The 24,440-nt window shown below is 51.8% G+C and overlaps 3 protein-coding genes across 4 annotated transcripts in view; 1 reads left to right on the top strand and 2 right to left on the bottom strand.

The window, feature by feature from the left end:
- Nucleotides 1-2: 2 nt before the first annotated feature.
- Nucleotides 3-7,149, bottom strand: itih2 (inter-alpha-trypsin inhibitor heavy chain 2). 2 transcript variants are annotated; one of them, XM_076044156.1, is made up of 21 exons: nt 6,914-7,148; nt 6,663-6,683; nt 6,379-6,417; nt 5,739-5,911; nt 5,526-5,630; nt 5,273-5,435; nt 4,837-4,944; nt 4,522-4,650; nt 4,326-4,442; nt 3,869-4,037; nt 3,658-3,783; nt 3,402-3,583; nt 3,136-3,321; nt 2,746-2,885; nt 2,311-2,483; nt 2,028-2,162; nt 1,593-1,706; nt 1,321-1,519; nt 1,065-1,237; nt 832-943; nt 3-284 (listed from the first exon to the last, which is right to left on the bottom strand). In XM_076044156.1, exons 1-21 carry the CDS (start codon nt 7,007-7,009, stop codon nt 137-139), a joined length of 2,808 nt encoding a protein of 935 aa, XP_075900271.1. In that variant the 5' UTR covers nt 7,010-7,148; the 3' UTR covers nt 3-136. The 2 variants fall into 2 exon arrangements, with proteins under 2 accessions (XP_075900271.1, XP_075900272.1); XM_076044157.1 differs by lacking the exon at nt 6,379-6,417 and having other exon boundaries at nt 6,914-7,149.
- Nucleotides 7,150-7,934: 785 nt separating this feature from the next.
- Nucleotides 7,935-19,078, top strand: itih5 (inter-alpha-trypsin inhibitor heavy chain 5). Its single transcript, XM_076044155.1, has 14 exons — nt 7,935-8,134; nt 8,268-8,312; nt 8,764-8,927; nt 9,294-9,404; nt 9,776-10,053; nt 10,336-10,508; nt 10,587-10,703; nt 12,098-12,269; nt 12,619-12,937; nt 14,911-15,554; nt 15,799-15,852; nt 17,515-17,631; nt 17,715-18,098; nt 18,659-19,078. The coding sequence occupies exons 1-14, from the start codon at nt 7,970-7,972 to the stop codon at nt 18,922-18,924; spliced, it is 3,009 nt and encodes a 1,002-aa protein (XP_075900270.1). The 5' UTR covers nt 7,935-7,969; the 3' UTR covers nt 18,925-19,078.
- A 308-nt stretch (nt 19,079-19,386) lies between these two features.
- The window catches only part of tmem110l (transmembrane protein 110, like), a 7,797-nt gene continuing 2,743 nt past the window's right edge, over nt 19,387-24,440 (bottom strand). The window contains exons 2-8 of the mRNA XM_076044164.1: nt 24,143-24,191; nt 23,952-24,047; nt 23,727-23,848; nt 22,979-23,091; nt 22,222-22,305; nt 21,993-22,130; nt 19,387-20,472 (exon numbers count right to left, since the gene is read on the bottom strand). Of these exons, the coding sequence (XP_075900279.1) occupies nt 20,347-20,472; nt 21,993-22,130; nt 22,222-22,305; nt 22,979-23,091; nt 23,727-23,848; nt 23,952-24,047; nt 24,143-24,191 (728 nt within the window). The 3' untranslated portion in view covers nt 19,387-20,346. The remainder of the gene's footprint in view (nt 20,473-21,992; nt 22,131-22,221; nt 22,306-22,978; nt 23,092-23,726; nt 23,849-23,951; nt 24,048-24,142; nt 24,192-24,440) is intronic.

Raw genomic sequence — 24,440 nt, 5'->3', positions numbered from 1 at the left:
GGTTGTTTCTTTGGTTTGTTTTGTTCTTTCGTTTCAAGGGAATAATTGGCTAAGAACAGGCTGCAGCGTCACGTCGGCTCCTCCCTCTTTCTCCACCTACCGACCGACTGACCAATCAGGCGGCTGACATTTGTGCTCAGAACTGCGGCAGGAAGCTGTTGAGCTGCGGCACAATGTAGTCGCTGTAGTGGCCGTCGATGAAGCCCTTGGCGCTGTTGTGCACAAACCAGCAGTAGACGTTGGAGCCCCGCCTCTTATCACGGCGGTAGTCCTTCTGCCAGCCTCTGAAAACACACACACACACACACACACACACGATAAGTTCTAAAGAGGTTTCTCAGCGTAGGGATGGGCCATACTGGGAATTTTGGTATCGATCCCAAACCACGTAAATACAGGGTTAGTGTCGCTAATACTGATATGTTTTATTTGAAATGTCATAATCATTGAACAATGATTGATTTGATTATTTTTTCCCATAATTAGGTGATTATGACCAGTGTAAAACATTGGAAAAAAAGATTTAAGGCAAGTAAACATGTTCTTTTTAATAAATAATTACTATACAAAAGAATTTAACAGTGCAAATTTGTTTACGAAAAAGGTCAGTAGCGCCAAATAACAAAAAAGAATGTAACAAACGAATAAATATAAAGCCTAACCGATGCAACGGAAACTACCATTACACAGACGTCTAGAAGAGAAACCGCAACAAAAGCATCGATCTTCATCCCGCAAGTATCGATCAGATATCGATACTCAACCCTGGCATCGATACCATCGATATTCAGATTGACGCCTCGATCTGCAGGAGTTTCCTCAGAGACTCACCGTGTGACGTGCAGCCTGTTGCCTTTCACCTCCATGGTGGCCTCCTTCTTCAGAGGGTCCGCCCCATCGCGGACGTCGTACACCTGCACCCGCGGCTCCCTGGAGAACTGACCTGGAGGGCCAAGATCAAATCAGAATTGTGACGGTGTCCTCTCAAAGCTATTATGAAGCAGAGCATTTAGGTAGTTTTGTTGAGAGCGAAGGGGGACGTTGAGAAGAAAATGACCGCGCACCAATGAGTCCGTGGACCAGGGGCGAGTACTGGTTGTCGTCGTGGATGTAGACGCCCAGGAAGTCCACGTTGACCGGATGTTTCTTCCACGCGCGGTGAAGCAGCACCATCATGCGGATGTTGTCATTTACAACCACGGAAACGTGGGAGTTCTTCACGATGGAGACCCTCACTCTGAGGGAAAAAAATAAAACAGTGAGGGAAGCCTTCCTGGGGTGGAATGGCGAGTGGAGGCGGGCGGAGGTCGGCGGTTCTACCCGTCCTGGCTGAAGTCGGCGGAGGCGGACCAGCTGAAGGAGTGGTTGGTCCGGCCGTCATCTACGGCCACGCCGGACGTGCCCACGGTCACGCTGATCCCGTCAGGCTGGTTGTAGACGGAGACCACGCCAAAGTAGGTCTGGAGTTTGTTCTTCAGGCGCTTCTTGGCGCCAATCAGCTGACCGTTCACCACCAGGCCTGTAGGGGGCAGAAGAGGTGGAGTGAGGGCAGGGCTTCAGATGGTCACCCACCCAACGGGAGAGTTGGGTACCTGTTCCCGGGTCCGACACCAGGTTGAGGATGTGTCCCGGCTTGGAGTCGATGTTGAAGCAGACGTCCATGTTGCTGGCAGGCAGGTGGACGATGAAGTGAGGGTCGTTATCCACTAGAGGGGGAGGAGGAGGAGCTTGTTAACAGCTCAGGGAGGGATGAGGTGAGAACCTGGTGGTGGGACCAGGGGTGGAGCTACATGGAGGTCAGGTGGGGGGCTGTGCCCACCCCATGGCGGGGGGGTAATGTGACAAAAGGCCTCACACTTCCACACTACAGCGTTTCAACTCATATCTTTGTTCATTGATGTTCAGTATCTTTTTTTATTTTAAACACATATTTCTGACTTGGTGATTGGTTCTTGTGGAAACAACGCACTCAAAAGAGTACATTTAATGTAACCCCGACCATAGGACACACGGAACAACTACTTTACCTAAGTGGACCTGCGAGGGCAGCGCCCACACCTCTGGGCCCTTGTCCACCTGGCTGGGTGGCGCCGGCGTGGTGACCTGGACCCACGGCGGCGGCTGGTACACCACCTGGACCGGCGACACCGGCAAACCCCCTCCTGGAAGAGAGTTTCACCCGAGACGGTGAGGGCGGGCTGGGTACTGTTCGACACTCACAACGGTGGTAAGGGGGGGGGAGGGAGGATGAAGTAAATCAGAGCATAGAATTAGAAGGAACTAGACTCCACCACTGGGTCTCGGCCCCACCTGCGCAGCAGCCGTGTTTGGGGTCCTTGGGCGAGTCAGCCAGCAGCCTCTCAGTGGCGTCCTGGCTCTCCACCAGCAGCGCCGTGAGCGGCGTGACAAACTGGTGCTCCACCGCCAGCGCCATGATCCTCTGGGTGATCTTCCTCTTCTTGACCGCAGTCGGCGCCAGAGACCTGCATGGGGGGGGGGGGGGGTAATGGAGGGGAAACAGGGGTAACACAGCAGCAGCGGTCAACTCAAACACCTGACCCTGCCTGACCTGGTGGTCCTGGTGGACCGTCAGGATCACATGACTTCTTAGCACTGGTGCTCGGGTCAGGGTTTTTGACAATCCATGCGTCCCACAGTTCATTTAATAATGAGTCAATAATTTGACTCTGCACATTACAGAATAGAACGCCTCTATGAATCCCTTCTCGCATCACCACTTCTCACCGCTCGGAGATCAGCTGCCTGACGGTGATGTAGGCCCACATCTGCCTGGCAAATCCTGTGAAGGAGTGCTCCTGCTGGGCCAGGGCCGAGTCCAGCTCCAAGAGGTCGGCCTCCGTCTCCAGGGTGATGTCCATCCGGGCCTGCGAGGACAGGGGACACAAAGCAACTTTGTGAGACCTTCAAGGCAACGCAACCTCAATGTCGTCAGGTCATTGCTTGTTTGTTTGCAGCACGCCGCTTAGCATCTTCCTCCATATTGGTTTGAGTTTCTCGGTGATGAACAGACAAGCATGCAATCACTGTTTTCGACATGTCTTTGCTGTTATTATACATAAAATGTTAATGTCAGAAATGTCTTCAGGTCTAGAGGGAGAAGAAGTCTGGACTCACGGCAGACGCGCTGATGAAGCTGGTCAGGCTGTTGCTCTCGGATGGCAGCACCTTCCCGGCCACCACCAGCTCAGAGCCGCTGAAGTACTTGTCGAAACGGTTCTGGGTGACATCGGACACCGAGTCCTCAGGGAACTGGACGGTGATCCTCCTCAGCAGGGGGGCTGAGACCTGCCTGTAGAAGGTCTGGAGAACAGCAGTGAGATGCGACTCATTGAATGACGGTTCTGGTTTTGGTTCAAGAGGCTTCTGAGGAGTTCTCGTACCCGCAGCTGCTCGGCGGCGTCCTGGTTGGCGAAGATCCTCTGGGCCACACCCCTGTTCTCCGTGGCGATGCGCTCCAGGAAGTCGTAGTCCACGTCGAAGCCGATGCCCAGCGAGAAGAGAGAGAAGTCCTCCCTCATCATGCGCTTCACGTTCTTCTGGATGGTGCTGAGCTTGATCTCGCCTGCCAACATACAGCAGCGACTTCCTGCCTTGCTTTTCTTCTGCAATTGGGAAGAAAAATGGGCGGGGCCTTACCAACGGTGGGGTCTCCATCTGACACCAGGATGATCATGGAGACAGAGCGGGGGTCGATCAGACCCTGATTGGACGCCTTCAGCAGCATCTGCACGGCTCTCATCAGCGCCTCGTTGATGTTGGTGCCTGGAGTTGAGCAGAAGACATGGATCTGGTCAGCAGGGGGCAGAAGGAACCTTCTTCACGCTGAGCCGCCGAGCGGCGCCCGGACCTCCGTTGGGTTTGATGCGTTGGACGTATCTCTTGGCGTCAGCGATCTGGATGGTCGAGGCGGTGACCAGCTCCTCGCTCCAGCAGCGCACGTTGTGGTTGAAGTCGATGATGCTGAAGTGGTCGTCGATGGTGAGGTCGTCCAGGATGGCCTGCATGGCCTCCACCGTCTGTGGGTGGTGGGGGTTGGAGGGATGTTGGGAGAAGAAGAAGAAGAAGAAGAAGAAGAAGAAGAAGAAGAAGAAGGGTCCGAATCACCCAGTGTCAGACAAGAGAGGGACGCTAATGTAGTTACAGTCTGACATGTGTCCAGCAGGTGGCACTGTTGCAAAGAAAAACTAGAAAACCTCATAAACATAACATAATAACATAACATAACAAGGCGGTCTTCTTGTTCTACTACTGACTATGGGCCACTAGGGGTCGCTGTTTGTTTTCGTGAGGCAAAGCATCCGAACCTGCTTCATCTTGACGCCCCACATGGAGCCGCTGACGTCGATGACAAACACGATGTTCTTTGGGAGTGGCGAGAGGTTGGTCGGAGCGAAGAACTGGACAAAGTGGCCGTCGGACACCTGGAGGACAAAAGCCGTTACTGCAGCTCCCGATGAGACGCCACCTTCCTGCCTGCTGGAACCGACCGGCTCCCCCTACCTGCAGCTCCCCAGTGTTGCCTTCCCTGTTCACGTCGTACGCCACGGTGAAGGTGCCATCAATGGCGCTGTCGGTGCAGTTGGCACACTTCCTCTGCTGCTGCAGGGTGGGCTTGAAGACCACGTGAGCCTGAGCGACAGGGACATAGACGCCTTTTTGATCCCTTTTTGTTTATATGTGTGGACCCTGTTGAAAACTAGATCTTCTCAAAGCATCTTTAGGCCCCAAATCCAATGAAAGAATTTCCAAACGTCCTCCAGACGTTTACAACCACAGCGACCTTCAAAACCTTCTCATGCACCGCTGCGGTCTCACCTTGTCCTTGGTGGACGTCACTCGGATCAGGCCTTCAAACTGGTGGCCCAGGCTGTTGGGCGCCTCCACCCTGGAGATGCCGTTGGGCTCGTAGATGTAGACGTCCACCTGCGGGGGGAGGTGGCACGGCGGCGACAGGGACACACACATACACACAGCTCTTTATTTAGCTACTGACGGTCATCTTTATTTGGTTATGTATTCATCTATCTTTTTTCGCTTTTTCTTTGTTATTACTTTTGTTAATTACGTGATGCTGTTCAAATGTCTGCTTATGCCACAATATACAGAGAGAGTAATTGTTGACAGTTGCTCTCTCTGTCCCTCTCTATCGCTCTCCAATCCCATCAGAGTCATTTCTGCACGAGTGACGTTCCTGTCATTATGGCTGGACAGGACAAAGGGGGTGTCGAGCAGGTTGGTCCGTCGAGCTCACCTGGAAGTGTGGCACCAGCCGGCCGGGCTGCAGGTGCAGCGTGTGCTGGTAGAAGCCCAGCTTCCTGTTCATCATCTCCTGGTAGTGGAGCTCAAACTCAATGTTGCTGCCCGGAGGAACATGGACCTCGGTCTTGAAGGTCTCCATGTCCTGAGTGTTGGTCCTGCAAGGAGAGAGAGAGAGAGAGGGACAGCCATAGTCAGTCTGAAGGACACTGCAGAGGTGTTCGGAATCCTGCAGGTGGCGCCGCTACCTGACGATCCCTGCCGCCTTCCCTCTGGCTCTGGCCTGTGTGTACAGGTTCCTGGCCACCGTCTTCTCCTTGACCGAGCCCACGAACACGATGCCGTTCACGTTCCTGCAACACAAGGTTGCAAAGGTCAGAACCTCAGGAGATCTTCTTCTCCTCCTCCTCCTCCTCCTCCTCCTCCTCCACTGTGAGAAGACCCACGGCTGTGACGCTCACATGGTGAAGTTGGTGATGAAGGCCTGCTTGGGGATCTGCACGTTGAAGCCGATGCTCTGGGCCTTGGAGCCCGAGTTGACCACGGAGCTCCGGACGGTGGTGTGGGCGAAGCGCGAGGTGATGCGGCTCTCCACCTTGTAGCTCTTGACGATGATGTCCTCCCCGCGGATGGCCTGTCACAAAGATCAGCCACAAAGACAAAAACAAGACAACAACAATGCAGGAATAATTTTAATATTTATACATGTCTTGCCGTTTTCTTGCAACTACTGATAATAAAGTGCTGATTTCCCAAAAAATACAAAAATATAGTTGAAGTTTGAAGACAAAATGCTCATCAAAATCTTGAAATTTTCAATTTCAAGTCGAAATTTCCTCTCAGTTCAATGTGTGGAATTCATTTTCTAAATGTAATAATAACAACATTCTGGCGCCTCCTCGGGTCAAATCCGGATGCGACTGTATTCTTGGTAGTTTGAAGTTGCACGGAGGGGAAAGCGAAGGCTTTGGTGAAAGGAAGAGCCAGAGGAGCTCCAACAGGAGGGTCGACGACCCCACAGTCATGAGATTCTCATCAAACAGCAGATTATTGATTACTAGATTATCTGAAACACAGTGGGAGGGGGGCGGAGCTTGGTACCTCAAAGGCTTCATCCTCCGCACTGGTCAATATCGCTCTCTGAAAAACACACACACACACGCACGCACGCACACACACACACACACGCACGCACATACACACACACACACACACACACACTAGTTTAGGATCACTGACAACTGACAGGATTAAATCTGCTGGTTCCGCCAGGTTTGGTTCTAGGAAGTGTTGCTAATCATTCACCAGTTCCCTTCACACTCTGCTAGTGACTCTCAACACTCAAACCGACATTAAAATCACGCAAAAATCAAACTGAATCTCACCTTGTGTCTCTCCTGATGGTCCTGAAGAAAAAAGAAATGAAAGAAAACGCAAAAAAAATGAGCATCATATCCAGATCGACAGTAGAAATCTGTGTGAAGAGAGTTCAAGAAATATCTCCTGCTGCGTTGGGGGTGATAGTCGGCGCAAAATTCACCTTTTGAAATGTCACAACAGTTGTAGATTCGCATATAGAAACAACAACAACAACAACAACAACAACAACAACACAACAGCATTTGTGTGGACTCACCGCCTCCTCCTGCCACTCGCCCTCCACGACAAACTCCAGGCAGCGGCCCTGTTGGAGGAGCAGGAGCCCCAGAAGCAGCAGCAGTGGACGCCTCATGTTTCAAACACACACACACATACACTCACATAGACGTAGGGTTGATTGAAGTGGGGGCGGGGAAAAAAAACTCAGAGAGAAGACGCTCTGGTGCAGGGAGAAGAGGAGGAGGAGGAGAAGTAGAGTTGAATCCTGCAGGCTGAGATCAGACGGACTGATGTGCTCCCGTCAATATTTGTTGTGTTTGATGTAACCCAGAAAAAAAGTGGAGGAAACTTTGAAACTTGACCCTAGAGCAAACACACACACACACACACACACACACACACACACACACACACACACACACACACACACACACACACACACATCAGGGGCTATACAAAGGACACACAGATTACACAAACTGAGACTAAGTAGGCTGGAGCTGCAGCATTATTATCAATGTATTAGTTATCATTTATTAATTTCATTTCAATTTAATTTATTTTCAGCCTGTTGATCTTTCTAGATATATACAAACATTTATACAGACAAATACATATACTTGTATTTGTATTTTTAACAAATACAAGGGCAAAAAGGCTTCTGTGCGTCTCAAGCTCCAGTTTTGTTATACCCACAAATGTCCACCAGATGGCACTAATGTCTCAATAAAACGCTCGTTCCTCGTTCCTCGTTTGATTGACCCTGGATTTCATTTTCTTTTAACTGCTGTTTTGTACACACACCGAGAAACAGTATATATATATATATATATATATATATATATATATATATATATATATATATATATATATATACACACACCGACAACAGCATTATGTCATCGACCCCACTCACTCCGTTTGGAAGGCGCGCATTCCAGGCAGAAGATTCCAACAAGTCTCCGATGAGTGGGCGTGGTTTTCATAATCTCCCCCCCTCCTGGTGGGTGGGTGGGCGGGGCTTCCTCCCTATCGCTCCTTCGCTCTCCTCCGGCACCGGGAACGATGCCCAGCACAGCCGCTCACACTTCAGATGGAGTCGAGGCGGACCGCAGAGATGCAGATGCTGCTGCTGCTGCTGCTGCTTCCGCTGGTGAGACTCAGCCGGAGCGCGCTGGGAGAACTGGAAGATCTGGGAGATTTCGGAGAATTGGGAGGTGAAGTGGAGCCCGACATGTTCGACTTTGACCTGGACATCGTGAGCTGCTCTCTTCTTCTTTTTTTAACTCTTTTTTTTTTTTTTTTTTTTTCTTGCGCACTTATTTTTAGTTGTCAGTTTTGCTTTTAACAGTAATGTTTCTTCTCCTTGTTGTCTATTGCTGTGTGCGCAGGCGCCCCAGAGGCTCCCACGGCAGGTGAAGACCATCCTGACCCAGGTAAGGTCCGAGGTTTCCTGCTGGGAGAAAGAGTTTGGTCATCAACTTGTTGAGATATGCAAATAAAGTAATATCGGCAAAGAGCGTTTTTGGCGCACTGGAGATCTTCTTTTGACCCGCCGGGATCTAGAAGGTTCCTAGTGAGGAGCTTTACTTCTCCTTTTTGTTACTATTATTATTATTGTGGTTTTGGTTGTTGACCTGGATTTCCAGAGCTGCCCTCTATTCTGTCATCGGGCTGGTGCGCACTGCATGGGTGTGACGCACAGCAGCTTCTGCCAAGCGCGGCAGCAGCAGCAGCAGCAACATCTGGCGGGGTTTGCTTGCTGCCTTGCATGGAGGAAACATCACGACTTTCCAGGACACTAAACATCAGAGCAGAACACAAAAGAGCCGTAAATGACCCTCTTCTGTTCCGTTGTTACTCTCTGGCGCCTGCTGCCCCCTGCAGGAGAACAAGCCTCACATCCAGGAGCTCTCCATTAAGACCACCATCATCTCCCGCTACGCCTTCACCGCGGTGTCCTGCATCATGGTCAACCGGCACACGGCCGCCGCCGACGGCCTCTTCCGCTTCCGCATTCCCGCCAACGCCTTCGTCTCCAACTTCACCATGTGAGTCGGAGCGCCAGTGGGCAGCACGACGACATCGCTACTGTTTTTTTCTTTACGTTTGACTTTTTTCGTGTGAACGTCTTGACGGAATTTGAGGAGATTTAAACAAGCAAACCAAAAAAAAAACACAGAAATCTTAGACGGCAACAAAGTTTGGAGGCCGAACACCAATAAAAACCACCAGGCCGTCGCTCTTTATTCCAATGACAGAGGAATCGGAGGATTTATGGCGTTCCTGAGCGAAGGAGGCGGAGTTTATGGCCGCACACAACGAGCTCCTCCCAAAAAACAACAAAAATAACAACAGCGCACACAATAGGCCGAATCGGGAATGTAATCCCCTGACCTTTGACCCCCGTGAACCAGGCTCATCGGAGGGCGTGTCTACCAGAGCGAGGTCGAGCCCAGGGAGAGGAGGGGCCGGGGTGGAAGAGGGGGTGGAGCCAAGAGCAAGAACAAGAAGCCAGGAGACACAAGGTGAGAGGAGGCCGTGCACACACACGCACACACACGCACACACACACACACACAGGCTTGACACACACACACAGACACACACACAAACACAGACAGTGTGTGAAGTCACTGTGTGACACATGGAAGAAGTGACATTCCGTCCAATCAGAGGCTCCGTTGTCCAGGAGACATGATGATGTGATCACCTGGCATTAGTGGCTTTGGAAGTACTTCCTTGATCACATTGTCCACTGCTTTAAAAACATGCACACATACACACACGGACACACACACACGGACACACACACAAACCTTCCATTTCCTTGCAAAACCAGCCCTCGGTGACGTCACAAAGCAATCCTTTTTTTTTTCTCTCCCCCTCGCTGCTGCAGCGGCGCCTCCGAGCCAGAGGTGGAGCTCTTCCAGGTGGTGGCCAGTATCCCGGGCCGCAGCCGCGCCGTCTTCCTGCTGACGTATGAGGAGCTGCTGCAGCGGCGGCTGGGCCGCTACGAGCATGTGAGCAGCTTGCGGCCGCAGCAGCTGGTCAGCCGCCTCCACCTTGAGGTGGCGCTGGCCGACGGCAGCCCCATCACCCACCTGCAGGTGCTGCCACTGCGCAGTGCCAAGAGCAGCACCACCTCCTCCTCCTCCTCCTCGTCCAGGACTCAGGGTGAGTGAGCAGCTTCGACCAGCCTGTTTGTATATCAATAATAATTATAATAATGATAGTTATTATAATTATTTATCATTATTATTATTATTATTATTATTCAAAGGTCAAATAATAATAGTAGTAACAATAATAATTACAATAATAATATTTATCATTATTATCAATATTCTTAAAATCATAGCAATAAAAATTAAGATGTACAGAGTGGTTTCCATTCGGAGGTCAAAGGTCAGGTAAAGCCAGATTTCCAAGCACTTCCTGTCTGTCTGTCTTTCCCAGCCAAGCCGCAGCTCCCCGTGGCCACCAGCGTGAAGCAGGAGGAGGGCGGCGTGTGGCGCGTGACCTTTAACCCCAGCATCATCCAGCAGGCCAAGGTCAGCATGGCCGGCCTGCTGGGAGACTTCGTCATCCGCTACGACGTGCAGCGGGACGCTGGCGTGGGCGACGTGCAGGTCAGAGCCGGGCCACCATTCGGCGCTGACTCCGCCCCTCCTCCGCTCATCCCTCAATCCCTCCTCTACTCCTCCCAGGTCCTGAATGGACACTTCGTCCACTACTTTGCTCCCAGCAACCTGCCGGCGGTGCCCAAGAACGTGGTGTTTGTCATCGACACCAGCGCCTCCATGCTGGGGAAGAAGATACGGCAGGTGAGGCGACGTGCTACATCCTGCTGCTGTTTCTTTGTTTTTGAGGAAAATGACAAAATGAAAAGTGCGCACTATCCATCCTGGAAAACTCCCATCCAAAACGAAGAAGAAGAAGAAGAAGAAGAAGAAGAAGAAGAAGAAGAAGAAGAAGATTGTTATGGTGATGATGTACCAGTGACTTCCTGTTTATCTCGTCCCATAGAGTTTTTTTGTTTTTTTTTTAGAAGTACTGGCTCAGCTGAGCAGCAGCAGCAGTAGCAGTAGCAGCTGCAGCAGCAGCAGTAGCAGTAGCAGCTGCAGTTGTAGCAGCAGTGGTAACAGTAGAAGTAACAGCAGCAGCAGCAGCAGTGACAGTAGCTGCAGCAGCAGCAGCAGCAGTAACAGCAGCAGCAGCAGCAGCAGCAGCAGCAGCAGGAGCAGTAGCAGCAGGAGCAGTAGCAGCTGCAGTTGTAGCAGCAGTAGTAACAGTAGAAGTAACAGTAGCAGCAGCAGCAGTGACAGCAGCAGCAGCAACAGCAGCAGGAGCAGTAGCAGCTGCAGTTGTAGCAGCAGTGGTAACAGTAGAAGTAACAGCAGCAGCAGCAGCAGCAGCAGCAGCAGCAGCAGCAGTTTCTGGGTTCCAGGGTTCAGTCTTGCTCTCTTTCTCACGGTCAGTTAACAGCAGCACCAGACGTCCTTTGGTTTTCCAATCAGAACCTCAGAACCGCAGTCCAGCCTCGGTCCCTCCCACGCCAGAATATCACTAGCACAGCTTTTCTTCTGTCAGGCACCCCCTCCCCCCAAAGCGCCCCCCTGGCCCCTCCCCCCGCCCACTTGCACTGCTGAGAGCGGCCGTGTTGGAAAAGTGACGTGAGGAGGAGAAGAAGCGGCAGAGAGCAGAAGCTCTGTGAGGAAGGTCAGCCAGCCGTCATGGAACACGACCTCTGCCCACCAGCGGACCCTCCGTCACTCTCTCCATCCCTTCTCCCTCCATCCCTCCATCCCTCCATCCCTCCCTCCGTCCAGCGGCGGACAGAGGGAGCGAGTGTCTCGGGAGCATTGTCTCCTCCACAATGCAGGACTTGAGAAGCTCCAGCCAGGAAGCCCGGAAGACTTCCTGTTCCATCTTCCACTTCCTGTTTCTGTCCAAGTGAGCTGATGATTAAAAAAAACAAATGATGATGTGGGAAACAAACAGATGGAGAGGTGATAAGGGAAAAAAAAAGGTGAACGGTGCCTGGAGGAGCCAATCAGATTCCTTCACCGCCAAGCGGAGACAGTTGGTGGAAGCTCACTGCTGCCCCCAGTGGCTGAGGTTTAAAAACTTTGGGGGAGAAAGCAAGAGAGGATAACTTGCTCTCCCTCTCTCTACCTGCCTCCTACCCCCGCCGTGCTCCGCCCCTCCCTTTCCCCAGACTAAGGACGCCCTCCTCAGCATCCTGACGGATCTGCGTCCAGCCGACCGCTTCAACCTGGTTGGTTTCTCAAACCGGGTGAAGGTGTGGCAGCCCGGCCGCCTGCTTCCCGTCACGCCGCTCAACATCCGCGACGCCAAGAAGTTCATCTTCACGCTGCCCACCACAGGAGGTCAGAGGTCACCTGTCTATCTGTCCTTCCATCCGTCCATTCTCCTCCTCCTCCTCCTGCCTGTCCATCTGTCCTTCCGTCCATCTGTCTGTCTATCCATCCGTCCATTCTCCTTGTCTGTATGTCTGTCTGTCTGTCCACCTGCCTGCCGGTCTGTCCATCCGTCCTTCCGTCCATCTGTCTGTCTATCCGTCCGTCCATTCTCCTTGTCTGTCCACCTGCCTGTCAGTCTGTCCATCCGTCCATCTGTCTGCCCGTCTCTCTCGCTCTGTCTCTGTCCGTCTGTCTGTCTGCTTTCGAGCCAACACCAACTTCGTCCTCCTCCTCGCTGCTGTTGTTTGTGCTTCAGGCACCAACATCGACGGCGCCCTGCAGGCCGGCTCGGCGCTGCTGCGGGACTTCCTGTCCAGCGGTGGCGGCGGCGGCGAACCCTCTGACAGCGTGTCGCTGCTGGTCTTCCTGACGGACGGACGGCCCACGGTGGGCGAGCTGCAGTCGGCCGCCATCCTGGACGCCAGCCGCTCGGCCGCCGCCGGACTCTTCTGCATCTTCACGGTGGGCATCGGCGGCGACGTGGACTACCAGATGCTGCGCCGCATGGCGCACGACAACTGCGGCATGATGCGCCGCGTGCCCGAGGATGCCGACGCCGGCGCCATGCTCAAGGGGTGAGGCGGAGAATCCCACTTCCTGTCCACTCGGGAAGGTCAAGCTCGTTAACACGTTAGCGACGCCACGTGGAGTGGCGCGGGACGGGGGGCGCTAATAGCTAATGGGAGGTTTTTCATCTCCCGCTGTCAGACAAGGTCACTGCCATTGACCCAAGGTCATGCTTGCCTTTTAACATTGGTTACTTATGAACTCCAGCAAATTCCTGAAATTCCAGAACGACATCGTGAGCATTTTTCGCATCTTAAACAATTAAACCACTTACTTACTGTCAATATCATTTCTTCAAGTTTGGCTGGCCGGATTAAAAAGCTTAACGGGCCGCATATGGCCCTTGAGCCATAGTTTGCCCACCCCTGGAGTAAACCTTCTGCATGTAAGTGAAAATACGGATACTTGTTTTAAAAATATACCCTGGTAAAGGTAAAAGTAAAAGTCGTGATTCAACTCCCTTACTCAAGGAAAATTAAGAAAAAACTGTTTTTTATTTAATATTTGTGAAATGCATGAGACAATGCATTGGTTAATACGGACATGTTTACACCTTCAATAACCAATGTTATTTTCTACATGCTTATTTTTGTCTGTACTGAACAGTGACCCTCAAAAACCAAGCAGGGAGTCAAAGCAAAAAAATCATCAGAAATACTCAAGTCAAGTACAGATACCTGAAAAATCCACTGAAGTACAGTCACAGTATAGCAAGTATTTGTACTCAGCCACCCCCCACCACTGCCAGTAGCCGGCGTCAAACTAGCGCTCGCAGAAGCAATTAGGCTCCCTGAAGCTCTCTCACCTGTTCCAAATCCCCCCCCGCCCCCCACCCCACACAGCCCCCAGTCCCTCCCACTCACCACCCCACCCCTCTACACCCCACCCCCTGCCGACTCGTCCTTCATCAGGCCCGGAGAGGGGGGGGGGGGGCAGAGGAGGGTGTGAAATGCGACGGTGCTGACAGCCAGCAGCCTCTTTAATCAGCCGCCTGCACCTACAGACTCCTTTATTCCCTCCCTCTCTCTCTCTCTCTCTCTCTCTCTCTCTCTCTCTCTCTCTCTCCCTCTCTCTCTCTCTCTCTCTCTCACACACACACACACACACACACACACACACACACACACACACACACTCTTTCTGGAGGTGTTTGTTCAGTCGGGCAGCAGGAATGTGCGTCCTGCGTCTGGAGTGTGAGCGGGGTTAACAGACGGAGCCACTGCATAATGGAGCCGCTGCTGCCTGTGCAAACAGGGCGGAAGACACACACACACACACACACACACACACACCTGAGCGTGTGTGTGTGTGTGCACAACAGCACAAAGCCGCTTGTCTGACCTCTGATGCAGCAGAGGTCAGACAGCCGGAAGGCGACGGGTTCCGAGCAAAACAAAGCAATTGATGAAATCTGTCCAAACGGCCTCACACTCCTACGGAAAAAAAAAGAAAGACGCCGGATGTGTGTGTGTGTACGTGTGATTGACGAACGGAAAGGCCGCCGCCGCCACTGCTAAGACGCTCTCAGGGGTTCCGTGATGGGAGGCGGCCTGGAGAATGTCATAGAGCAGCAGGAAGAAGCTGTTACTTCAGAACTTTCAGTTTTTTCCTTTTTGTTTCCAAACTGTGATCATCAGGTCTGACCTGAAGTCCTCTGTGTCTCCTCCACCTCCATTTCCTCCATCTTCTTCTCCTCCTCCCCCTCCTTTTCCTGCTCCATCTCCTCCTTATCATCCCTTCCTCCTCCATCTCCATCTCCTCCACCTCCTCCTTCATCTCCTCCTCTTCCTACTCATCACATCACTTCCTCCTTCTAATCCTCCTCCTTGATCTTCTCCATCTCTTTTTCCTCCTCCTCCGCATCTCCTCTTCCTACTTCATCTTATCTCTTCCTCCTGCTCCTTTTCCTCTTCCTCCTTCTTCTCCTCCACCTCTTCCTCCCCTTCCTGCTCATCTCCTCCTCTTCTTCCTCCCCCTCCAGGTTCTACGACGAGATCGGAACGCCGCTACTCTCTGACGTGCAGCTCAGCTACGGCGAGGACTCGGCACTCGCCGTCACCCAGAGCGCCTTCGCCACCTACTTCAACGGCTCGGAGGTGGTGGTGGCCGGCCGGCTGGCCAATCGCAGCGCAGAGTGGCTTCACGTGACGGTGACGGCCAGCAGCGGCTCCCGCAGCGTCGTGCTGGAGGCCGACGTGCCGCTGCGGCGCCGCCAGGCCGAGACCCGGCAGGTGGTGGCGGCAGTGGGCGGAGTCAACGGTGCGGCAGTGGGCGGAGCCAACAGCTCGGCGGCGGCGCTGCACTTCGCCGAGCACGTGTGGGCGTTCCTCAGCGTCCAGCAGCGTCTGCGCTCGCGCCTGAGCAGCCGCGGCAGCCGCCAGAGGGCGGAGCTGGTGGGCCGGGCCACCCAGCTGTCGCTGCGCTACCACTTCCTCACGCCGCTCACCCGTCTGCGGGCGGAGCGGCCGCGAGTGCTGGCCGACGGCTCCATGGCCCCGCCCACTGGGGGCGGAGCCTCCGAGAACTGGCTGCCCGGCGAGGAGACGGATTGGGAGAGGGAGAAGGAGGAGGAGCCAGTCGGGAAGCCGGGAGGTCAAAGTTCACCCGCCGGTGGCTCAGCGGCAGGTGAGTGGGCGGAGCTGTGGGCGGTGCTGGACGTCAGGTGATCGAGGCCTTGACCAACCAGGAGCCTCAGATGGTTAAAAAGAAAACTAATTCTGATAGATAATAATGATAATAACGCTGAATAACTGATGATTCTGATTCGCAGTGATGCGTTTGAGGGGCGGAGTCAATGATTGAGGGGCGGAGTCAATCAATCAGTGCTACCAACAAATGTCCTGACTGTTTTTTTAATTCTTTTTTAAAGGTGAAGTGAAGAAAAGACCAGTCAAGAAATCCATCACCATCTCCAAAACATCAGGTGACTCTCTTTGACGCACACGCACACACACACACACACACACACACACACACACAAACACTGACATTTCCCACTCAAGGGAATTTTTGCTTAAATTCCAACTTCTTACGGCGAGAGGCTCCGTGAGAAGAACTTTAAAGAGAGCAGAGACAGGAAGTGTGCAGTCGTCTCTCTCTCTCGCTCTCTCTCTCTGTGGGCGGCCTGTAATTTAGACGCAGGTCACACGGTGAAAACACACACACACACACAAGGCAGAGCGGGGACGCCACTGACTGCACACAACACGACACGCAGGGTCTAATTGAAATACCAGCGCTAACGCTACGTGGCACTTTGGACGTGCAAGTGCGTGTTTGAGAAACGCGCACACACACGCACACACACACACGCACGCACGCACGCACGCACACACACACTGCTCCCGCTGGATGTTTGCCGAGCGCATTACAGATAAGAAGAGCAGTGAGCCAATGGGAGACTGTTAGCGGCTGTTAGCAGCGGCTAAAGAGCCCGTCATTAGCGAGAGCCTCTGTCATCTCAGCCGCTTCTCACAGGAATCAAAGGCTCCTGCAGAGGCGTCAAGCTACCGGGATGAGAGCCGTGCCGCCGCCGCTTCGTCCTGAGCTGAAAATCCCTGAGCCCAAAAACGCATCGAGCAAGACGCACAGTGGCGGCGGCAGAGGCAGCGTTGGCGATAGCGTTGCCAACTTTCATTCAGAAAAATAAAGGAGGCCTCCCTCCCGCAGTGCTCGGGGGCCTTGACCATCGCAGGCCAGTGGCTCGCCAGTGGTGGTCAATCATGACTTAGAACAGGGTTTAAAAAAAAAAAGTATTTGGTTCACATAGTTTGAACTGCTTTGTTGCCAATTGACATGAGAAATAAGATGAATGTTTAAATTGTATTGGAATCTTTTCATTGAAAATATTTTTTACACAACAATCAATAAAGTGCAGGATGGATGACTTTTACAAAGGAGTTGAATTAATAAAGCTGAAAAGAACGGGCGATCCTGATTCCTAGCCTACTAGTCTACACAGTACAGTATGCAGTTGTTGTGAATGGGTTGCGCAATGATATTGCCTGCAGTTACGTAGATTATGGTTTAGAACGCAAACTCCATGGAAACAAACGTGAGTTTGCATCCAAAATAAATGTACGTTCAACACAACTCAGAAAAACGGGACAAACCCCCGTCCCGTATCCATTCAAAACAGGACGCGTTGGGACAATTCTGTATTTGAAGGGACGGTTGGCAACTGGTGGCGCCGTTAGCGCTTCACTCAACTCTTTGTTCAGTCACAAAGTCCAAACAACCTTTTTTCTCTGCTCATGCAGGGAAGTGTTGAGTTATAGAGTCAAAAGTGAACAAAAGGTGTGTTGGATCCTATTACTAATTAGACTGATAAGTTCCGGCGCCTATCGGTTGATTGTTTTATTGGATCCCCATTATCTGTCACATTAGCAGTAGCTTGTCTTCCAGTGCTCCTAAAATTCGTTAAAAACAAACAAAAAACAAAACAGTATCCCTCACAACATCCTCCGACCCTCTCCCCAAACTCCTTTCGATTAGAAATGTTTTCAACATATTTGAACAACAGTAATAATAATAATCATACTGTGAGGGGTTTGGACTGATTTTTGATTTCCCGCCCCCACCCAAGCGGACGGAGACCCCCACTTTGTGGTGGAGTTCCCGCTCAGCAAGCTCAACGTCTGCTTCAACATCAACGGGGAGCCGGGACACGTCCTGCGCCTGGTGTCGGACCACCGCCACTCAGGTGAGATGCGCACACGTATACACACACGCGCACAGACACACACACACAAGCTCTGTGTTCACCCTCCCACCTCCTCTCTGCAGGTGTGACGGTCAACGGGAAGCTCATCGGCGCCCCTGCTCCGCCAGGCAGCCACAAGCAGCGCCGCACCTACTTTGGCAGCGTGAGCATCGTGGCCGACCGGCCCCCCCGCCGCGCCTACATCGAGGTCACGCCGCGCAAGGTCATCGTGGACGGCCGCGACCGGCTGGTGCTGCCGTGCCATGCCACGGCGGCGGTGCACAGCGGCCACCTATCCGTGGCCGTGGTGGGCGGGGCCAACGTGACGGTCACGCTGGCCGACGCCAACATCTCCTTCGTGGTGCTGCTGCACCACTACAAGAACCCCGCCCCCTACCAGCGGGACCACCTGGGCTTCTACATCGCGCAGAGCAAGGGGCTGTCGCTGCAAACGCACGGCCTGCTTGGTAAGTCCAGTGGGGACCACCGGGGGGGGGGGGGGTCCAATAGACACCACCAAGGGGAACCACCAGTAGGAACCACCTGTTGTAACCACCAGGGGGTCTAGTCGGAACCATCAGGGTACCAGGAACCACCTGTAAGAACCACCAGGGGAGTCCAGTCGGAACCGCCAGGAGGGGTCGAGCAGGAACCACTGGAGGGAACCACCAGTAGGAACCACCAGTGGGTCTAGTAGGAACCCCCTTTAGGAATCACCAGCAGAGCTACCAGGGGGTTTAGTAGTAACCACCAGGGGTCCAGGAACCAGTAGTGACCACCAGGGGTCTAGTGGGAACCACCAGTAGCCACCACCAATGGTCCAGTACGAACCACCAATAGGAACCACCAGTAGAAACCAGTACGGGTCCAGTAGAGACCACCAGTAGGACCAACAGTAGGAACTACAGTGGTTCCCCTTTTATGGAAGGACGTTGGGAAGTAAACCCAACGACTTCAGAGGATCTGAGTATCAGTCCACTCAAACTGGTGATTGAGAAGAACTTTTTGTTTTCCCAAACCCTTCCAGGTCAGTTCCTGTACGAGGAGGTGGGTGTGGCTGAGGCCCCCGGTGGTGGCGGCGAGCCCTCCGCCGTGCTGAAGGTGAAGGAGCGCTCGGTGCCGGTGGTCAAGAAGACCAGGAAGATCTACGGCGGCGCCCAGAGCGTGGACTGCTGGTTCGCACGCAACAATGCCGCCAAGCTGATTGACGGACACTACCAGGACTATCTGGCACCGCACATGTTTGACACGGGAGACGGGAGACGCGGCGGCAGTGCCACCAATGGGGCCTGAATGGAACTGCAGGGTTTTTCATTTTATTAGATATAAATCTATATTTTTTACTCTTTCTAATGAAGAAATAATTGTTTTTATATGTCATATTGTGTGTACTGATTTTTTTTATTTACAATATTTTTTGTCACTGTAAATAAAACAATTAAACCCCCCCCCCGCTGTGATGTCAGCGGGTCACACGACCAACGCACCCTCTTTTAAACGTGGCAGCCAGTGAGTCGTGGATCACACCTGGACACACACACACACACACACACACACACACACACACACACACACACACACACACACACACACACACACACACACACACACACACACACACACACACACACACACACACACACACCTGTCATCAGCTGCAGGTCACAGGGCTGCTGGCCCCGCCCACCCAGGTGTGCTCACCTGGCCCCGCCCACTCAGATTTTTAAGGAATTTAACACCAAAGCAGCTCATGTGTTATTTTCTTTTTCCTTACTTTTTATTTGATAGACATAACGAGATACATTCCATAAAGAAGCACCGTTAGCGGCCAGCTGGTGGCGCCGCAGAGCCACTTCTCAGAAAAAAAAAAAACGTCAAGGGTGAAAATAGATTTTTTTTTTTGGCATTGAAACGGTCGAGACTGAGCAGAGTGATCGCAGGTGGAATTGGTCACATGACACACGGCTCGATTCGGATGCCATTACCACAGATTGGACCACCAGACACACATAAAACCAGTAATAATAATAATACAAGTGCTCGTAAAAAAATACTGCAAGAATAAATACAAGAAAAAATGTGCCGCAACATTTTTAACGAGGCAGTGACTCTACCGACCTCAAACCCTGGAGACAAAAAGTCATAAAAAAAGTAATTAAAAAGTAAAATAGCGACAATGGTACAATAGTACAATAGTGGTATTTAACAATTTCTTGTTATTAAAGACCCTGTAACTGTTGGATTTTTACTTTTTTAAGATACATTTGCTTTCACACATAATAAAAACTCAACGTTCTGAAACTCTGTGCAGATAATAGAAAAGTGGAATGAAAATCGAGTGCAAAAAAATGAAAAAAAAAAACAAAAACAGCTAAGGAAACATCAAACCAGCAGCCAGGGGGCAACGCGAGCAGCGATGATCGTAATTAAACATCCACGCTATCTCACGTTCAAAGCGGCTCTCGTCTCCGGAATACGATGCGGCATGAAGGGGTCTCTGCGGTGTTCCCAGTATTCCCGGGAATCCCCACCCCCCGCGCTGCCTGATAATCTCGCTCGCTGTACGCGCTCAGTTGTGGTCACCGCCGCGGAGATCCCTGATTGCGGTTTTGGTGCGAGGTTGTCGAGGACAAAACAGATATTTGGACCTTTTGATTATCGCTTGCTGCTGCCCTGGTGGATCCATGCACTAGGTGGAGCTGTGAGCGCTGGGATTCAAACCACCACCCAGCTGGGCTTCAGCGCTCCGCCCGAGAACTGCACCTGAGGGGGGCGGTGCTGCTGCTCTGGCTCCTCCCCTTCCTCCTCCTCCTCCGTGTCGGTCTCCACCGTCAGCAGCACCTGCGAACAGGAAGGAAGTGGAAACCGTCAGGTGACCGTGTCACTTCCTGTCTGGTGGGTCGACCCTGGCATCCACTCAGCTGATTGCTTAGGTTTTCAGGGTACATTTGGGGGTCGACTGACCCCCGGAGGACGACTAAAGTTGCCAGGCATCGCGTTTCAGGTCACAGACGTCCCGTCAGCCGTTTTAAAGGCCTTTATTTTTGTATCGTGCTCAATCGGAAAAATGCTTTTTGGTGCCCATGGGACTTTTATTGCTGCAATACCTCGAGTGGCCATAGGGGAAGATCGGTGCACCGGCATATTGGCAGTCCGGTATCTAGTTCTTATAATACACCCATGACAATGACACAATGACATCTGCAGCGCAGTCAAAGTCTGAAGCCGGTGAACTGAAGTTCTGTTGAAGAGCACAAACAACTGCGACGTCAACAACAAGCAGCATTGCGAGTGATGGCAGTTTCCTCCTCTTTTTCCTTCACCTCCTCTTGCTCCTAGTCCTCCTCCTCCTCCTCTTCCCCTCTTCTTCCTCTCCTTCTCCTCTTCCTCTTACTTTTCCTCCTCCTCCTCCTCCTCCCCCCCCCTCTTCCTCAAAGCCTCTCTGTCCAATCAGCCTCCACTCACACTTTCCATCGCATCATCGGCGACGAGGGGGGACAAAAAAGACCAAACTCCTAAATGTCCCTATTATTCCGTCCATGAAGGCCTGATCTATGGAACAGTTTAGGGGCGGAGCCTCAGTGTCCTCTGGAATACCAGGGCCCTTGAACACGGCACAGTCCAGATGAAAAACAGAAGTAAGGAGGGGGAAATTAGACTTTTTAGTGTGTGTGTGTGTGTGCGTGTGTGTGTGTGTGTGCGTGCGTGCGTGCGTGCGTGTGTGTGTGCGTGCGTGTGTGTGTGTGTGTGTCCGGTGTCTGTGTGTGTGTGTCCGTCCGGTGTGTGTGTGTGCTCATCCTCCTCACAACAACAGGTGCGGCTGACACCCATCCCAACTCCCTCATTACTGCGTTTGCTCTCCGCCGCCACCATCCTGGGGTCTGGGGGGTGGGGACCCTGGAATCTCTTCTTTACCTTCTTCTAATCAGAAGGCTTGAAAGAGGGCGGCAAAGAGCAAGTAAAAAAAAAAAAAACGGGATCTGGATTCGGAACGCTGCGTTTCAGTACAATAAAGAGTTGGGTTCGCCACCAAAAGTCTTTAAATCCTGGTTATTTACAAATTTTGGTGCAAAAGTCACACCTGTCCTGTGCTGAGGCATCTATGTGGCCAGTGAGGAGTTAGCGCCACCTAGTGGCCTTGAACGTTTCTTTTTTTTAACTAATAGAAAAGAGTCCACAGTCTCCCTCTACTGGGCAAATAACTGTGAGTTTGCACCATTTAATTAAACCTCATTCCACGTCCTGTCGCATTAGCCTGCAGGCCACCGTTCACTTCTCCTGCAGAACTACACTGATTTTTAACGTGGAAACGGTGCGAACGGCGTTTCATTTATTTTTTAGATTGGAGGCGGAGTTCTCACCTGTGACTCTTCGCTGCCGTTGGTCCAGGGCAGAGAGTCCCCCTTCTTGGCTGGGCCGCCCTCGCCAGAGTGCTCCAGGCCCTTGGCCGTCTTGTACTTCCTCATCATCAGGCTGTCCACCACCCAGAACATGATCGACTGCAGGGGGCAAGAGAGAGCAGAGCACCGAGTTGACTTAGGGAGGGTAGAGAGAAAGAACCGACTGCCGCCATGAGGGGGCGCCACTCACGTTGACGATGAAGGGCACGATGAGCATGACCAGCGCCAGCTCCAGCTGGGGGTTAGCAATGTAGCTCAGCAACACTTCCTGCAGCTGGACAGGAAGTCGCAGAGCTTTAGCTTGGACGGATGGACGGACAGACGGACACTCAGATCGCCAACAACAAGTTCGGAATTTTTTTTTTTAATTTACTAAATTTCAGTGATGAGACCAAACGGCTTTGGAAAATAATAGATGATTTCGAGAGGAAAATGAAGATTTCTTACGCTAGCATAGTTTTTGAACCATCGCATTGATAAACGTTTTTTTTTCAACATTATTTTCAGGCAATGAGATGCGAGTGTCCAGCGAGTGAATCAAACAAAGACAAAACTGGAGGACAAAGACTGAAGATTCCCACATTGTAAATCCGCCGAGTGCTACTATTAATAAAATATTTAGTGAGAGTCTGGGAACAAAATTTTCAAGTAAACATACCACCCATTAGATTCCCGTCACGACGTCTGTCAATGTGACCCGAGATGTCGTGCAGGCCGACGCGCTGACTCATCCCAAAAACATTTGCTGCTTTAAATTTTTTTTAACCAACCCCCTGCGCCCGTTGTTTACTCTCACAGTCAAACAACAGGAAAAAACACAAACCTCTGCTCAACACTTAAACGTTTCGTGGATTTCTATGTTGAAAAAGGCTTTTAAAGCACCCATAAACAACAAATCAGGACCCTAAACGCATCGTCAGTGTGTGTGCGGTGGAACATCTTCGTACTTTGGACCATCCGGGGACCAGTAGCACCAGGCTGATGACGCCTTTCTCCAGCACCATGATGAGCAGGTAGACGCCGCACTGGCCGAGCCACGGCGCCGCCTGGGGGGGGTCACCTGACACAGAGGAAGCAGCGGTCAACATCACACATACAGACACACACACACACTTCCTGCAACCCAGCAGGAAAATAGGGTGTTTAACGTTTGGAGATTATGAGAGGAAACAGCGACATCAAGTGGTTACATTTTAGATTACAGCTCACTTACACTCCTCCTCCCCTTTCCAAGTTTGCCAGTGAACTACGGTGGCCTGCACACACAAATCTGGATACCTGGTCCACCTTCTTCTTCATTGGTTTATTTGGAGGATGTGAGCGTTAACACCCTAAATACAAAACGCGTTGACAGGCCGACTGGATTGTCCACACGAGGCTTCCTTAAACACGTGGTGGCATAAGACCCTTATTGCTATGCATATTTCTATATATAACCAAGAGCTGTTCTATGGGTAGGAAAACAAAATTACTTTCATTGCGAGTATACACTTTTATTACTGTATACTGTATGGCAGTATATTAAACTTTTGCCGAAATGAAAATCATAAATCAGGCCAAATATTACACACTGGACCATCAACATGTGGAATGTTATGCACAGGGGCCAGTTTCTGCAAGCAGAGGGTTGGTGAACAGCGCCCTCTGGTGGCCAACACATGGAATTGAGAGCCCTCCTCCCCCTTCTGAACTCACCGTACTCCCCAAACGAGAGCAGCGTCCACTGCTTGTACTCCACCAGTTTGGATGTCAACTTGACTGCGAGCCAGATGACCAGCATCCCCAGTGTGGCATCCAGCAGGAAGTTCATCAGGTACCTGCAGAAAGGGAGGGGCAGGGGGACGGGCAGGGTGAGACTAAGGGAGGCGCGTAGGAGAAGGTCGACCCAGGTAGGGAGTTTTTGATTGCTGATGGACCTACAGGGAGCACGCGTCCTCCTTGGTGAGCGTGGACAGGAACACGTTGGCAAAGTGGATGAAGAGGGCGCCGATGGCCTGTTTGGACGTGTCGAAAAACCTGAAAATCAAAATAATAATAATATTAATAATAATGACAACAGAGTCGGGCTTCACTTTTCCTCAGACTGTGTGTTGATTGCGAGAGATTCTGACCAGATCCTCCACGGCCGCCTGATCCCGACCGGCTCCCGGAACCGCTTCACTGCAACGGACAACAGACAAACGGGCCAGGCCATGAGTCAACAGCGCACCCTTGTGGGAGGTTTTTAAATTGTTGCAGATACGTCAACGCTTTAAAGACGTCACACGGTTGGCTTCGACCTCACTGATAAAGGTCAGATGATTGGACTCTGCATAGCAGGATGTGAAAATCAGTCTTACATATAGGCACAAATTTATCCCCACTTTTTAAACAAAAAAAAAAAAAGAAACATACATTTTTACAACTAGA

Source organism: Nelusetta ayraudi, unplaced genomic scaffold (assembly GCF_046127955.1).
Source record: "Nelusetta ayraudi isolate G7.1 ecotype Tasmania unplaced genomic scaffold, CSIRO-AGI_Nayr_v1 ptg000079l, whole genome shotgun sequence".
NCBI lineage: Eukaryota > Metazoa > Chordata > Actinopteri > Tetraodontiformes > Monacanthidae > Nelusetta > Nelusetta ayraudi.
Note: the sequence above shows the minus strand (reverse complement) of the source record. Positions and strands in the feature narration are given on the sequence as shown.

What these genes read in the sequence shown, in the direction of transcription:
- itih5 (XM_076044155.1), top strand. Translation starts at nt 7,970, where the DNA reads ATGGAGTCGAGGCGGACCGCAGAGATGCAGATGCTGCTGCTGCTGCTG. An exon ending in TTCGTCTCCAACTTCACCAT is followed by an intron (nt 8,928 to 9,293) that starts GTGAGTCGGAGC and finishes CCCGTGAACCAG; the next exon opens with GCTCATCGGAGGGCGTGTCT. An exon ending in CGCCGGTGGCTCAGCGGCAG is followed by an intron (nt 15,555 to 15,798) that starts GTGAGTGGGCGG and finishes TCTTTTTTAAAG; the next exon opens with GTGAAGTGAAGAAAAGACCA.
- itih2 (XM_076044156.1), bottom strand. Translation starts at nt 7,009, where the DNA reads ATGAGGCGTCCACTGCTGCTGCTTCTGGGGCTCCTGCTCCTCCAACAG. An exon ending in AGGCAGCTGATCTCCGAGCG is followed by an intron (nt 2,484 to 2,745) that starts GTGAGAAGTGGT and finishes CCCCCCATGCAG; the next exon opens with GTCTCTGGCGCCGACTGCGG. An exon ending in AACAGGCTGCACGTCACACG is followed by an intron (nt 285 to 831) that starts GTGAGTCTCTGA and finishes GTGTGTTTTCAG; the next exon opens with AGGCTGGCAGAAGGACTACC.